The sequence below is a fragment of the Sebastes umbrosus genome, chromosome 17, assembly GCF_015220745.1.
Source record: "Sebastes umbrosus isolate fSebUmb1 chromosome 17, fSebUmb1.pri, whole genome shotgun sequence".
Lineage (NCBI taxonomy): Eukaryota > Metazoa > Chordata > Actinopteri > Perciformes > Sebastidae > Sebastes > Sebastes umbrosus.
The window spans coordinates 5,650,870-5,668,042 of NC_051285.1; the positions used below are offsets into that span (position 1 = coordinate 5,650,870).

The 17,173-nt window shown below is 40.8% G+C and overlaps 1 protein-coding gene across 5 annotated transcripts in view; it reads right to left on the minus strand.

Moving 5' to 3' along the window:
- cadm1a (cell adhesion molecule 1a) overlaps positions 1-17,173 on the minus strand; it is a 407,287-nt gene that overhangs the window by 6,142 nt on the left and 383,972 nt on the right. For all 5 annotated transcript variants that reach the window (XM_037747727.1, XM_037747731.1, XM_037747729.1 and 2 more), the window contains one exon: positions 617-745. In XM_037747727.1, coding sequence (XP_037603655.1) covers positions 617-745 — 129 coding nt within the window. The remainder of the gene's footprint in view (positions 1-616; positions 746-17,173) is intronic.

Genomic DNA, 17,173 nt, shown 5'->3' on the forward strand with positions numbered 1-17,173 from the left:
TACTCTTATCAACATGTGAGTGGACAAATATGCTGCTTTATGCAAATGTATGTATATATTTATTATTGGAAATCAATTAACAACACAACAAGCTAGTATGACATGTTGGTACCAAAGAATTCTTTCGGTTTTCTAGTTTCTAGCGCAAGTTGTGTTAATGCGTTAAAGAAATTAGTGGCGTTAAAACAAGTTTGCGTTAACGCGTTATTATCGTGTTAACTTTGACAGCCCTATTTTGTACTCAAACAAAATTATCTTTGGTATAATTTTTTCTAACTGGCGCTCAGTTACGTAATGTTAGTTCTTCATTGTTCTCTCCTGCAACTTGATTGGATCTGGGGAATTAATTAAGTGACGATTTGCCGGGAATGAATAGAGTTAATGTTAGTTGATTCAGGAAATGAAGGGAAATAAATTGATTCATGGCACACTTTTTAAATAACATACTTTTAAATGTAGTTTCAAGTCAAAAGGATCAAGTCCAAGTGAAGTCACGAGTCACTGGTTTTAAAGTCCAAGTTGAGTTGCATCTTTTTTGATTTTGTCAAGTCACATTCAACGTCATCAAATTTGTGCCTCGAGTCTAAGTGACAAGCTGTATTTTCAGCTCCGGTACCTTTGTGTCTTGCGAAGTAGCGCCCCAAGACGATGAGTAGACAGAGCATGGCAAAGACGACCACGGCCACCACTCCTCCAATCACGGCGTGGTCCACCGTTCTGGGTGTTCCTTCTCCAGCTCGTGAATCTGAAAGCAAAAAGGAACAAGAACCTCAGTGTGGATAGACAACAGATCTCAGTCTTACACTGTGGGAATAGAAGTCATCCACCACATACAGTACCTACTGAGATATCTGACAGTTAAACGTGATGATAAGCATGTAGATTATGAACATAATGAAAATGTTCCAACAAGACTAGATAGACTGTTGGTCAAATATGTAGGTTCTCTTTATTCATCATGTCTCCATGACTTCACTTTGTGGATGGACTGCAAGACAACACTTACGTAAGTCTAAACGTGTGTTTTAGTGGACTTTACTGGTCTGGTTGTTGTTTTTATTAAAAGATTGCGTTCTTGATCTGGCCCATTATAACAGGTATTACACTGCAATATGTCTTCTTTTGGTATTGTTTGTTGGCAACGAGAAGGGGACCAGTTTGGCTCCTTTTTTGTCTGGTTGACATTTTAATAACCACTCTACAAAATTACCATGACGATAACAGTTTGGATTGCAATCAGGAGTTGATTAAAGTGAGCGGGAGAAGAATTACCATGTTCCCGCTGGACTGTGAGAAATCACTCAGGGACAGATTTACTAAGAAAATGGCGTCGCGTAAATGTGCGCAGCGGTTTTCTCGCAATATGTGTGTATTCAGCGCCTGATTTAGTAGCAGCTCATTACGCGGTCGGCTCCTGGTACTGCCCTCCAGACGCACTCTGAAGGAAAGCTCATTACTATTACTCTGAATATTACTCATAAAATTATGATTTCACAATCTCACTCTGTTAATTCATAATAGCCTAATTTCTTCATATCTGCAGGCCAGGTGGTTTTTATTTATAAAGCATATTTCAAACACAGAGATAGAGTTATGATCGGGCCAAAAAATCAGACCTTAAACCTGCATAGTTTCTGTCCAAAATATTATATATCTATGTAATGTATTACAAGCTAAAGTCAACTAAAGTCTTTTCAGTGCGGCAACATTATGAAGTGAATAACATGGATTATCTCGTTACAATAGCACCTGGCAGTGGGCGGGATGTATTAGACAGGAGGTGAACATTTTGTCCTTGAAGTTGATGAAGATGGAAGCAGAAAAAATGGACAAGCGTAAGGATGTGAGCGACTTTGACAAGGGCCAAATTGTGATGGCTAGACGACTGGGTCAGAGCATCTCCAGAACTGTTACAGCTCTTGTGGGATGTTCCCGGTCTGCAGTGGTCAGGACCTACCAAAAATGGTCCAAGGACGGAAAGGCGGTGAACCGGCGACAGGGTCAGACCCCCGGTTTATTGATGCACGTGGGGAGCGAAGGCTGGCATAATGGGCACTATGGAAGAAGGTGGTCCAGTCTGATGAATCACGTTTTATTTTTACATCATGTGGATGGCAACGAGTTCGAGGTGTTGACTCGGCCTCCAAATTCTCCAGATCTCAATCCAATCGAGCATCTGTGGGATGTGCTGGACAAACAAGTCCGATCCACGGAGGCCCCACCTCGCAACTTATACAGGACTTAAAGGATCTGCTACTGACGGCTTGGTGCCAGATACCACAGCAGACCTGCAGAGGTCTAGTGGAGTCCATGCCTCGACGGGTCAGGGCTGTTTTGGCGGCAAACGGGGGACCTACTCAATAGCTAATTGGTGTATATACTAAATACAGATTGTATGATATTTCTCCTCATTAATGAGAGGTGGGTATCAGATAAAAAGAAAGTGTGATTAATTTGCGATTAATCACCATTAAACATTTTAATTGATTGACACCCTCTACCATATTTACATTGAGCATAACAGTATATTATTGATTATAGCAGGGAGCATTCGGCCAGCGAACGAATAGCACAAATTAAAAGAAAAACACAGAGAAATTACAGCTTGGCCGAACACGAACAAGATCCAGCCGTGCACACAACAAAACATTCACAAATTACTCGCTGATTCGGAACGGTGGATAATGTTTTTTAAGCGTTAAGTAAAAAAAAAAACACCTGAGAGTGGAGAACAAGCCCCTGAAGCTCTCGGCCGTAATGCTATGTGAAAGCTATTGATCAGGTGTAGGGATCCATGACAGCCCAAAGTTAATATCCGTTTGGTGGATGTGATTGGCCTTTCGCAGCACAAAGGAGGAGCACATTTTTTCATTAATAGCCACACACAATATGTCGTAGTAAAATGATCGGGAGGGGTGGAGGTGAAGGTGGCGGAGAGGAGATGACTCACGTGGCTAAGTGTTGCATTGAGATGTGACCTGGAATTAAATCGCCATTCACACAGCACTTTGGCATGTAATATAATGTATACATTACTAATGCGTTTTGGTGCTTTTAGCTTATTAAGATACCATTACGCCATACACTTAACCTTCGCTTCCTAGCTAATGTCTTTTATAAAGACAGTAAAGCCAGAAAAAGTAAAGTCAGGACGCTGAACACCAGCCAGTTCTTAGCAATCAGTTCACGTGGAGGAAACCATCAGCCCCCTCCATCCATTAGCTGTAGGAACTCTAAAACCCCTCTCGTTCTACACTCCGGGGATTTGCTGAGTGAGCTCCAGGAAAAAGAAGCACAATTTATTAACGAATAACAGAAACAGAGAGAGAAACATCATGGATAACATCAGCCGCCGCCCACCTCTACACTCCTGCCTCACTCAACCTGCAGAAATAGAAGAGGGGAGGTGGGTGAGGCTGAGCCGTGCTACCTGTCAAACTCAACAAAACATTACCTGATAGATCTAATAGGTTATTTTGACTTCAGATTTTCTTTTTTAGTGCTGGGCAGATTCAATTAAACGGAGCAGGAATCCCTCTGACATCCAATTCGCTCTTGTCAGGCTGCTAAAGCTGTGCTTTAACACACTTTCCTATTACGATGTTAATGTGGACTTTGGCTTTGGGGGGAAGCGGGAGCGCGTGTGTTTGGTGTGTGTGTGCGGTGTGGTCCGGGTGGTGGAGGGCGGCGTGGACGGTTGCAGGAAATAATTCGAGGTTGTCTATATCAAACGTTCCCTGGTTTAAATTCGTATAAGAGGGAGGGGAGAGGAGAAAATCAAAGTCTCCACAACCAGTCTACATCATATCATATGGTGCTTCATCCCATAATAAACTCTGCCTTGCGGATTAACCTGCGTGAACAAGACCGGCCCTTTAAAGCCTCCAGTAATGGGGTTAGTCTGGCCTGTTGGTGGTGCTAGAGGGAAGGGTCTGAGGTCACTAAAACCTCCTCTTAAGGTGGAAATACACAAAATCCGCTGATGAATGTGAAGTCCTATTTATTTTCTATTGAGAGCAGGAGATCTGGCTGCACATTGCATGATGGATACGGTGAGTTAACTGACCATTCGACATATCTGAATTTGCATAATCATGTCTCAACTTTATGTGAATGAGGTCCGTCGATCGAAAGGCAGCAGGCTCGCGAAACTCCGATCAAATAAGATCAAATATGAATCAATATTCTGATACTGTAATGACTATTTTTCTCCACAGTCGAGCCAAAACCAAGCACCGCCCAGCGACCGAAGCAAACCGGACCGTTTCGGGTTCTGCCACGTCTTTCTGTTCGTTGGTTGGATTTGGTGTATCTCCAACTTTATTCTGAAGGAGCATGAAAAGCCACGGCAAATTGCATGGTTGCTTTAAGGTAAGAAATCTTTGGGGTGCCCCGTTAGCTCACCTGGGGCTCGTCTCATTTCTCAGTTTGTACATTCTCAATTCCTTTCCTTGCCTCCTCTCCTCGCGTCTTAGTCCCTCCCACTTGAGATGCGAGCGGAGGAGGCGAGGGAAGACACACGAGGAGAGATGAGTTGAGGCAACAGGCATTTAATAAATGAGACACCCGTGCTTCACAGTCGTCATTTCAAAGCGACGTCAATGAAATATGACATGTTGCACAGCTGCATCAGCTGTCCATTGTTTTGTTATACAGATGTATTTCATGATCTTCTGTCAGATGAGCAGAACAGTGGTCATGACAGTTTTATATATTTACTTTTAATTCAATTCACAACATAATGTGACAAGAATGTGTCGCGCCTCTTTTATACGAGTTACACGGGTGCTGAAAACACTTCCGCGAAGGATACGCTTCTGCATCCTCGCTCATAGCTCCTCCTCTCTCCTCGAGATGCATTTTAGGAATTGAGACATCTTTAAAGATGCTGCTTTCCAGATGACAGGCAGGAGGATGGAGGAGACAGGACATGAGGAGACGAGGTGGTACAAAATGAGTAGAGTGACAGGCTGAGTCCTTACAGCGGCCCGGGTTCGATTCCCGCACAGACCCTTTACTGTGGTATCCCCCCGCCTCTCTCTCTCTCTCTCTCTCTCTCTCTTTCTCTCTCTCTCTCTCTCCTGTCTTTCCTGTCTCTTTCAAAGCTATCACTATCCAATAAGACAGAAATGCTGAAAAATATCTTAGAGAAATCCTTGAGCCCGACAGCTCGCTCCAGCTCTTCATTGAAGTTATATGATGCTTACACTGAGAGAAATATTCAAAGCCAATACATCTTCTTTTTTTTATAACCATTCCATCAAAAAGAAATATTGTAGATGTCGTATGCATCATTTTATGCCCATTTCACCAAAATCCAGCCTGACATATTTGCTATCTCTGGAAACTTTGGGATCTCCACTAGAATTTAAAAAAATAAAGTTATGTGGGTTTGAAGAGGTTGATTTTTCAAAATACTTGAAAATATGTTTTTCAAGAAGAGAGACATGAAGGAGACGAAAAGATCAACAACATTCACAGGAATCGTCTTCTGGCATTTTACACTGTGGCCATTAAAGGACGGTGGGACTAAATGATTGATCACACAGAAATAGTCTATGGAAATTGTAGTTTAAAGGGCCAGTGTGTAAGATTTGGCGGCACTTAGCGGTGAGGTTGCACATTGCAACCAACTTAAATTTCTCTTGTGTGCCAAGCCAACACGTGTCATCCCAACTCATCAAATACCGCCACTTTGTCGTCACGCCCTTTGGCGTCACTATACATCATACCGGCACATACGGGTACTTCTCAAAAAGACAAGGCCGCAGAAAACGGAAGATCCCATAGATGCAATGCATTTGTTATGTGGTGGATTGTAATTTTGACAAATTCATTTGCATTCATCTCTTGTTAAACGTTTGTTTTATACACATGTCTAATAATTATTCACAATCTTGCCTGAACCTGAGCGTTGGCGATACCTTAATAAATGAAGGTTGATTGCCGCCATGTCCCTTCAGTCTTAAATACTCACTTTTTTGGTTATTATTATACCGAAAATGATCGCCAAAACTAAGAAATTATTAACCAAAATGATCCATTAGCTTCACCGTCAGGTACTATTTGTGATAATGTTTATTTAATCCAGTAGCCTCTCTTCCTGTATTAACTGGTTTACTCTGTGTTCATTTGCTGGCTGGGATTTAAATATAGTTTCAGAAATAAACCCTGAATCTGAAATGTGGGTGTTGATGAATCCAGCAGTTCTCGTCTTCTCTCTATTACAGCTGCCAGTTTATTAATATGTATGTTTTTTGTCAACTCATTTTGCAGCACTTAGTTTGTACCCGACTAAGAAATAATGTTAATCTACGTGTCGGGAAACTTAAAAAAAACAAATACCTCTTCTCTGTTCTCCAAACATGACAGAAAATAGAGACAACAACAAAAAGAGAATATATTTGCTCTTCTGCAAACACCTCCTGCGCTCTACCAATAAACAAAACAAAAATAATTCACATTATTTTGTAGTGTGATTTTCATTTAGTGTGTTAGTGCGGTTTCTTAAAGCAGATTTAGCTCTGGCGGTGTGTGTTTTCATGTCTATTTCTTGAATCCTCTTTTCTCTTCCTAATTTAATTGCAACAAAATCTTCTTAAAAGTGGATTTGATTAAAAAAATTAGACAAAAGATAAATAAATGTATGATTCAAACATTACACGCTCTTTCCCAAAACAAACATGAGCACAAAGCTCAACTTGTCTGCTGGATCTTGACCTTTACAGGTCAGTTACGCTGCAGCAACATTAAGAGTTCTTGCTGGAAGGACAAAAACCAACAATTTCTGTCATAATCAAACAAAAATAAATAAATAAAAGAGGCTTGTCTCGTTCCCATATTTAAAGAGGCCTGTTTGTAAGCCCCGAAGAACTGTTTGGATGACAGCTGCGGAGCATTTGCTGTCAGGGAAGCACTCAGTCCCAACGATCCCATATAAAACAATTTGCATGTCACATCAGTGTGTATCACTTATGAGCAATTACTGTCACCGCGTGAAATACAGTAGAGTCGTGCTATTATCTCACATATGGGAGTCAAACTTCAAATTGTGCGGGTCATTGTTTTAGCAATCAAAGAAGAGCACAATTCAAGGCAATTTGAGTTAAAAGTCACTTCTGTCGCAGATAAAAGCACCGACGTCCAAATCAAACTGCAAAACAGGAACGATCTGCAAGTCTTAGTATTAATTAAAAAGCAAGAGTTAAAGTAAGTGCTTTCACGCATGTGTGGAGACTAAATTCACAGTGAATATCCCCAAAATGGTTGGTGCCATTTATATAACTATTTGAAAGAGCCATGTGGCCGTTATTTCAGTGGTAATGACTCAAAGGAGAATTTAGAGTAAAGTTTTACAGCCGTTCCTCCAATTCTTTTCAGAGTGAAATCAACAGATCACCAAACTGAAAAAAGTCGAGCATCTAGCCACAAGAGAGCCTTTACACACTGGGGGTGTGACGAATAAACAACACGAAAATGCGAAATACTCGCATGCGAATATTATATGTCTAGGTCTTTTATTGTGAGAGGCAAGAATGGTATGCGCTGCCTTTATCAAGGTTGAAAGGAATAATACAATTTTGCCATCTTGGTTTGGACTATGCAGCCTCTGTGTTGTTGTTTCATAAATATAGACGCAACTCAACCCGTTCTGCACAACGTGATTGGTTGATGCCTTTATTCGTGGTGCAAAAGCTCAGAAGATTCAATCTTGTTGCAGAAAAACATAACTTCAGTTTTTCACCACGTCTGTGTGTGTTCTGTGTGAAAGTACTCATGACAAAAACAGCAGTTCGAAACAATATATCGACGTGCAAAATAATCACATGGAAAAAAACAAAAAAACAAAAAATGCCAAAGGTGTGTAAAGGCCTTAAGAGTTGGTGGAGACCAAAACAGAGCCAAAAGGAGAGTGAATATTGTAACTACATTTATCAGGGATGATAATGTTTCTCTATGTCTGCTTGTAAGAAACAAATATGTAAACCTGGGTGAAAGTAGATGTGAGAAATGTATTTTAATACCCTATTTTCTTGGAATCAAATGTGTGAAAGCGCAGCATGGATAAATATATAATTTAAAGTCATTTAAATTATATAACAAGGATTTATGTCTATTAAGAATTACTATTTATTTGTATGAAAAAGGAAAAACAAAATCAAGGTTGCTATGAATTCTGGAGGAACTGGGATTTTCTGTTTGGCTTAATGTTTGTTAAAAGGATGACAATTTTGTTTCTCTTGTTAATTGTTAATTTAACGAGATGAGCTGTTTTGTCTGTTGTGATTATGTGGCTATAGTGTGTATAAGTTTGCTTACGCTCAACTTTTTTTTGCATATTCGGTAATACCACCCATCAGGGCTGCATGTCCGTGAGCTTGTTTCGTAGTACTTCTGCCCCCTAGTGGCCGAACATGAATTAATGCAGCTTTAAAGCATAACGAGTTAGTTTTGTGGTCTGTTAGAGGCTGCTCAGAGTAAGATTTAACGATGAAGCTACAGACAATAAACGAGGGATGTAGGGAAGTAGGGATGTAAAAATTTGGGGCGTATAAATCTAATACTAGCTGTTTTTAACATTAAAATGTATATATACAAGAAAGGTCAGGGAGTCCAAACTTTAAGATTCGTCAAAAGATAGGTGAAGGTTAATTTATGCACATCATAAGCAACAGTACTACTTGTAAACCATATAAAGGTCTTTCCAAATAAAACCGAGAGTCACAAGTTGTCAGCATAAAAGTATATAAACCCGACGTACACACACAACCAATCAGTTGCAGAATCAAGCTCTATGTTCTCATATTACGTCCATTTCTGTTGTGGATTTATCTCAACACTAACACACAGCTCCGTCTCCCTTTGAAATGTGCCTGAAATATAAATGATTAATCGCGGATGGACTTCAAACAAGGTGTCCACGGGGCTAAACAAAGCATGCAACAGTCAATCAAGAGTGGTCATTTTGGCAGCGGGAGAAGCGGCCACCTTAAGAGGGAAACGTGGAGTATCTCATTTTCATAGGACATGTTGACAGAGGCCTGATTTGAGACAGAGGAGATCTCCTAATTGGATCTCCTAATCTGCTAATTAAGCATTCGTGATTTCACTGGTGTGCCCGTGCTGCCTGCAGATAGAAGGGCAATCAGTAACACAGCGGCGCTATGTGGGTGGGGTGTCATAAGAGCACATTGGCTTGTCAAGATCCACTTCCATTGCCCACAACACTCTCGGTTAAAGAGTGAATGTAATTAAAGTCCCAATGAACCTATTCATTGAACCTATTTAAAAATGTCAGTTAAATCTTTTGCCTCTCGGGTGGCGCACTACACCGCTCACATACAGAGCGACTCGGCCGGAGATTTATTGTCTTTTTCAAAAAAACGTCAAAAAGGGTTTTTCGCTTTTAAAAGACAGCGGCGCCATTAAAAGCAGAGCAGCTAAAGGGTTAAATAAAGTTGATTATAAATCAGTGTCATAAAGTTTTGACTTCAGCAGAGACATTTCTGGGTTTAGCAGCCTGATCTCTGATCCTGAAGAGAGCAGTCTGGGATTTAAAGGCCTCATTACTTTTGATATGTTACAGTGGCTGGAAAAAAACACAAAACATTCTGCTTGAGGATCTAAACCCGATGACGTGTGATATTAAAAGAATACTCCAGAGATTCAGAATTGCATTTATATAAATATATATAAACAGTTATCATTTTGTTGGTTTTGTTTTGTTTGTTTGTTAGTCAAGCTCTCTGTCACCTTGTTTTATTGGGTATTTGTCCCCTGTTCTTATCATTGTTGTACCACCTGTAAAGTCACTACTGATTTTTGCTTTTGCACCAATAAAAAAATGCAATTAAAGTAATAACAATGGTGAAAATCGATGCAGCATAAGCCGAGATATCCTGACTTTTAGTCCCTATCATGGGTCAAGCTCCCAAATAGATGGAACTTGCATTTCCCATAATGCACCTGACGGTATATCACAGTCCACACACTGATTATCGTTGGGGTCATTTAATGTCACTTTATGTGTGAAATAATGGCGGGCCCCTTTAAGATCATGGCAGAGTGAAAGGAGAATAGATGTAACGCGACACAGACGGCATCATGACCATCCCAACCATTGATTTAAAAGATGTAGAATAATGCAAATAAAGAAATTATGATCAGCATCTATTACCATATAGATTATATTGATACATTATGTGGAGGAAGAGGAGCAACGTAAGACTCAGATTTGTTGTCCTGAAGTGGAAAAACAATGAGGGACTATACAGAAACTGCAGGAATCTAAACGTACTTTCATTTTTAGTTCCTAACTAAACTAAAGAATTTGGTTGGACTTCCTTTTCAAATGAGCTTTTCTACTTTTCCGCAGATCGGGAGGGGGGCTGTAACATCACTTTGCTGTAAGTCAATTAGACAAAGCAAAGAGGACGGTGACACTTCATTTCATTATGAATTCATATCTTCTTTCATTCTATAATTATTTCTTCTTTTGCAGAAAAAAACGACAGTTGTAATTAGGGGTTATACCGAGGCTTTGTCTACTGAAAATAACACGTCACTATTAAACTTTCACTTTCTGGCAAAAACTTGCTTTTAAAATAGAAAAGCTCTGTTGGAAATGAGATTGAATATTGTCACATTTTACACCTGGTATTTCTTCTTTTGTGGTATTCAAACGTGTGATATAGAGAGCTGTGTGTAATGAAATCTTTTTGGTGCCAAACAATGGAGTCAAGAGAAGGAAAGCAAATGTCCCAACTCCTTGCAGAAATAAGCCAATAGTGCATTATCTCCTGAGAAACCTGGCACCTTGTGTTTTTTTCTTCTGATGGACCTATTAATCATTTATCTAATCACGTTCGGTATTCATCCAAAATGTAATATAATTATGGGCTATAACTGTTCTCAGGATATTACGCCGTATCTAGGCCACGGCTAGCTCAATAAACACCTTCTAATAATGGCTTTTAGTGGTCTCCAGAGTGACTTATCCCAACACATTGAGGACTCTCTATGGCTCCCAAGGCCAAATGAGTTTGCAGCTTGTTGCCGAGATGCACATCAGTCCTGTTAATGGGGACACAGTTTGGAGAAAAAAAAAAGAAGCCCAGTGGAGCTTCTCTCCATCCACCAGACTGCCCTTTCTTCTCTCATGCGTGATTATCAACCCCCCTCCACACCTCCACCCTCCACCCACCAACACTCTCCTCCCATCCCGCTGTCACTGAGCTGCCTCCAGCCTCGGTCTTTTCATCGGCTGAAATATTCCCCAGGATTTACGCTTGTGGATGTGAAAGGTGGCCAGAAGCTGGTTTGTGTTAGTGTGTGCTCATGTTGAATGATTTTTTTTTAGCCTGACATCTGAGGATTCCCTTGTGTTAGAAAATGTAATCTTTTGACTAATCGATTAGTTTATCGACAGAAAAATAACAAAAAAATAATTGATTAATTGCTAACCCATTCATCATCTTTATCAATTCTCAAGTGGTAGAAAATGGTTAAAATTTACACCAAATCAACCCCCAAGTTGCTGCAGCAACTTATGAGACATGCAGTAACAGAGCATGGAAATGGACATCATATACTTCTATCATCATGTTCTACGCTCTTATACACTTTCACAATTTATTGAGGGCAGAATGGGACGGGGTTAAAGTAATTTTTCAGCCCTCACGGAGATAAATTCAAAATTACGGACTGACAATTAGTTTCAGATACATTCAATATAAAGAAAATACTACTCTAAACTGTGTTTAACTGATTCAAAGAGAAAAATCTCATCAATGTCAAAGTGACAGAAATGCAAGGCCTTGATTAAATCTCCTCCCTAACTCGAGTCCTGCGCCTCCTCCGCTGCTCCTGTTCTAGTGATAATAATAACAACAGAGGAGCCAGTGTGTATCCTGGTGTTGTGAGACAGAATAGTATCAGTGAAATGACATCGGGGGCTTTGTGTAGATCTGTGTACACAGCGGAGACATCCCTGGGTGAAGGACGGAACTGTGCCAAGGAAATGAGGGGCTAATCCTGGAAAAAGAGCCGGAGACAATGGCTACATTTACATACATGCAGTAAACAGACTGGAGCACATTCTGTGGTCAAGGTCGAACACAGAGATGATCTGTTTACACAAACCTTCCACAGCTTACCTCACTGGCTCTACCTATTAACATAAAGCAACAAATGAAAGAAGAGTTGGTCTGAGTTGCAGCTTCAGTCTTTTTTTTCCACTGCAGACTTTAATGTTTCACTAGTTTGCATGCAGAGAACACCGTGAGCCCTCAGTCTTAAACAACAAAATCGGTTGTTGCTTTTCAAAAACAACCTTCATATGAGTATTTTCTAATCCGTCACCTCTATGGTCTGGTTATGTTTATCAAGTCAAACTTGAGGTTACTGTTTAAGCCTTAACCAGGTAGTTTTCCTCCTTGTATTCGCCTAGAGTTGCTTTAAGGTGCGGCTCGCCACAATAATCACATTTTTCTGCAGCCGGGAGGCGCGTTCACGTGTTTCAGGTGGAAAGAAATTCTTTGTAACATAGGTCAGCGTGACACAGGAGTCACAGGACTCCGTTTACTCACTGGCTGTGGAGCCGTTATCTATGCTCACGCCGAAGCAACCAGACTACATTGAAAAAAACAGTAATTTTACCTCGGAGAACACAGGGTTGCTGGTCTACCAAACCTCGACTGGTTAGCTTGATGTGTTATTGTGTGACTTCGGTTAGTTTGAACTTGTTGGCCGCACTTCGCCACTAAAAACCTAAACTATCCCCAACTTTTAGTTTGGCCATACTTTGCTCATTCCCAGGGCGTGAAATACCGACGCTTTGTCACGGCCGTCGGCGTTCGATATGAGATGCACAGGGAAAGTGTTGTGACGTATTATAAAGAGCGAAAGTGACACACCGGGTGGGCAGGAGGGGAGGTGGATGGGTCCAACAAACACATGGCTTTTTTCCAGGCGACTGCTGTTCGCGTCCTCTGCTTTCGTTTCACTTTACAATCAGCTGTTCGTTCATGTCCCATGTTCACAACGTCAAGTCACGTTGATGCCAAAGGGCGTGACAAAGCGGCGGTATGTGACGAGATGGGATGCGTAGGTGTTGGCATGTAATGAGCAGAACTGACACGCGGCCCCTGACACGTCCAAAACTGACGCAAGAGGCAAACTTAGAGCATCATACTGTCCTTTGAAGCGTAGGGCCACTGACCAGGCGTTGGTATTGGTATAGTCACTGCGTCACTAAGAGTCCAACACTGCTTCTTCTGCAAGGACAAGCAGATGAATTCTGCTGTGACACTTTTTAGACCGTAGACAACTCCTCTGCATGCTCGCACACATACTGTGCATAAAGACCGGCTGCCACCAGAGAAAACCAGGATGTATGTAAACAATGTCAGGAAGTCTCAAAAGGACTATTGTAATTGAAATTTCATATAATAGTTTAATCACAGCTACTTAAATAAGACTAACAAGCAGTGTGTGTTAAAGAGGTTGTTCCACATCAGAGTGGTCTTCATTGTTACTGAAGCAGCACAGCGTGGTGATTCAAAAGTACACCAAAGGACTCTGTGAGGTTTGACCTTAGTTGCACAAAGTGGCTGCAAAGCCAAGAGAGAAAAAAAAAAAAGAGTTCAGCAATTATGTAAAGATGGAGGCCTAGCAGAATATTTTCTTTGTTATCGTGCTGCCTGCTTTGTCATGCTATTTTGGCCGTCTTTGAGGAGCAGTGTTGTGGCACAATCTCCGCCAGGTGTAGCAACGCTGACAAAAAGCGGCAGTGATAATGAAATCCGTTAACGGGGCTGAGTGCATGGTGTCGGCCTCTTATCCAAGCCTCACCTCAAAGGAAATTCAGACCAGCTTACATGCATGGATGGTGTCAGGACAAAAAAAAAAAAAAGAGAAAAGAAAATCTGCTGTATTGCACATACGGCTCACATTATAGCCGGGAGTTGTATCAGAGCCGAGTGACAACGGATGATCTCCACGACTGGGTTCGTCCTATTTACACAAAATACTCAGGGTGTTGTTTATTGAGAGGGAGAGAGGGAAGAAGGTGCTACTTTTGCACTGGTGATTAATAATCAATTTATTTTTAGTGACGTTTGTGATGTTTTTTACATAGTTGTGATACATTGTTTCTGTATTTTATTTAGTTTACGTACATATGTCAAGCTCAACCATGACGTTTTTCCTAAACCTAACTAAGTGGTTTTGTTGCCTAATCATAACAGCAGACATTACTATAGTTCAGTAACGCGGCGTACAAATGCCACACGAAAAGCGGTGTACAAATGACACACAAAAAGGCTAAAACGCATACTCATGTCACGCAGAATGTCCGTGTAATGTCGTGGTATTTACACGCCTTCCGGTGAGACCTGTTTGCCTTACAAACTCCAGTCATAATTGAGTTTTCTTCCCTCTGCCCTGTCGTCCTGCATGCCAACACTGGCCCAGCCAAGCTAAACAAAAACAGTACAACTGTGTCAGATGAAAGTTGCGAGACTTAGTTGCTGTCATGGCAACACTGAGACTAAATGCAAATTATAATAAGAGCATTCAAAAAAGGCAAGGAACATGCAGGCCACATGCCTCAGGATCCTATTTTGCAACTAAAACTTGTGAGGAATAACGCCAGCCTACAGCTCACCACCTGTTGTGTCTGCCTGCCTGCAGCTCAAAGTATCAACTAAATTATGATTATTATTATCTAAAAAACAATTATAATATAAATCAATAGGCATATGCACATAATGCATGGTATCTGAGGAATGTTTTACCATTAAATGGCTATGCCCATCAACCCAAGGCAACAAATTGTGGGCTAATTGAGGCAGTATATGCAGACAGTAATAGTCAGTCAGTGGGTTCACCACATTACATGAACAGTGTAATAGTTTTTTTTTTGTCGGCAATAACACTGATGTTTATTGTCATTTTATATGTATATAATTACTGTTGGTAATATGCAACATTATAGGAAGAGGTCTGTAAAAAGGCTTGTGAGAGATAATGTGGCAGCAGTTGGTGAGAGGCTGCAGGTGTTAATGTTATAGAACGGGGCGACAGACGGGGATGACTGACAGATAGTTTGTGTGCATCTGGTGGCCTGATGCACGCAGTTTTTAATAAAATCACAGACATTAGAAATTATATAGATTATAATAGAATTACACGGCACAATAATATCAGTTAGAGCTCTTAGAGTGTAGCATATTCATAGATGCGTTTACATTGCAGTCAATACAGACTACGTGGCGTGCAAATGAAATGCCAAAAGCAAGAACGGCGTTGTTATTGCACGCAAAATGACTTGCGAATTACCATGTCATCCACATGCCATTTGGTTGGCTCTTTATGACTAGAGTTCTGTTGGTCAGCTGCCCGTGGAGCGGCTGAACTTTGCACCCCAAAGGTGCGACTCTACAACGAAACAAGGCACATAAAAAGGTGTTCCACTTGTTGACCTGCTTATATATATATATATTTTTAACTACAGGCAGCTTATGATGTTCAGACTGATTAAAAACATCAGATTTCACAGGTGAGGAGAAAAATCACTCCTGATTACACTCCCCTGTCTATTTCAATACTTCACGTCTATTTCATCATGCAAAAGCCAGACGGAAGCTCAGAGGTTCACTTAACTTTCAGCAGGAGGTGAGTTACGAGAGGAGGAAGAGGTGTTTGTCACCTGCCATACTCGTCTGTGAGTCGGAAACTAATTAATGCGGCATATGTGCTTCATTTGAAGAGAGCCCCAAAGGCGGGCTCAAGCCACTGACTAGCAGTCGCAAAGTACCAACACATCTATCTCTGTGTGTGCACACATATCTGAAACAAAGGGATCCCATAGCGGTACTGATGTAGACGTCCATAATGGACTTCTCATAACTAAATCGGAGCACTTTTAGGAGCTACAAACGTCGTCTAAAGGGGTGAAACGTACTTCCACTTAAAATCCCGATGCAGTGAATGTGGTAAACAAGTTGAAAACTCTCTATTTCCACGGTGACCCAGGAGTACCACCCCATTGACATCTCTGCCCTCCTAAGAGAATCCAAAAAATCCTGTCTTTCTATTTCAGAAGCCTTTCAGACATTCTCAGGAAATACAGCTTCTGTGCAAATGCTGCAAAGTATATCGAGCAAAAAAAAATCATCTCTCAACCCTTTTCTGTATTTGCTGTGTTTTCACTCTCTTATTAAAGTCTTAGCATGGCATGTCAGGTATTGATATTTTCAGAATAGGTTACTCTGAAATATCATGTTTGCTGATACTGTACATGAAAACGCCTTTATGAAACTTGTATATAACTGTGTATTGGGTGGGTTTTTTCTCTGCAGGTTTTCAACACACTACAAACATCTAAATATAAAAGGATAGAGGAGAGTGTTACTGTCGGAAATACAAAATACAAAAGTATTTCTTTACATGTTGGTTAAAGGTTTATTATGGAGAGTCATGCTGAATTAGCTGCCAGGACGTCCTGTTTGCACTGTAACTGATACTGAAGAAAATATCTAAATGTAAGGCAAAGGGCGAGCCTGAAGTTTCAACGTATCCTCATACAACGGTGCGTATGATATCTTATGAAAATGTATTCTTGATTTTTCGTGTGTTCTCCTATGAATATCCAGCAACATGTTTTAATATCCGCACCTTACATGCATACAGTCTTTTCAAAATAAACTTCACAGGAAACAACTTGGTTAAGTTTAGGTAACAAAACTACTTAGTGAGGCTTAGGAAAAGATTATGGTTTGGGTTTAAAATAACTGCGTTTGAAATATTATCATAGATTTAGGCAACAAAACTACTTAGTTAACTGCAGAAGTGGCGTTACTTCATTACGGGAGTTACTTGACAAATAATTCAACGTCGTCTTCTGATTTAACACGGGACACGAACAGCGGCCTCCTGGATGAAAGCCTTGTGTTTGTTGGTCCTCTTTAAACTACGTCACCACAGTCATTTCCGGCGCACTGTCTCTGTTGCCTCAGATGAGTTTACATTGTAGTTAATGGAAAGCCCGGTGTGGTGCTAAAGCATGCATTGTGCGGCGCTACCGAACACTGACAGCCGTGACAAAGCCTCGGTATTTGACGCAATGATAATGAGGAAAGGGCTGGAAAGTCCGATATTTTTTGACCCACCC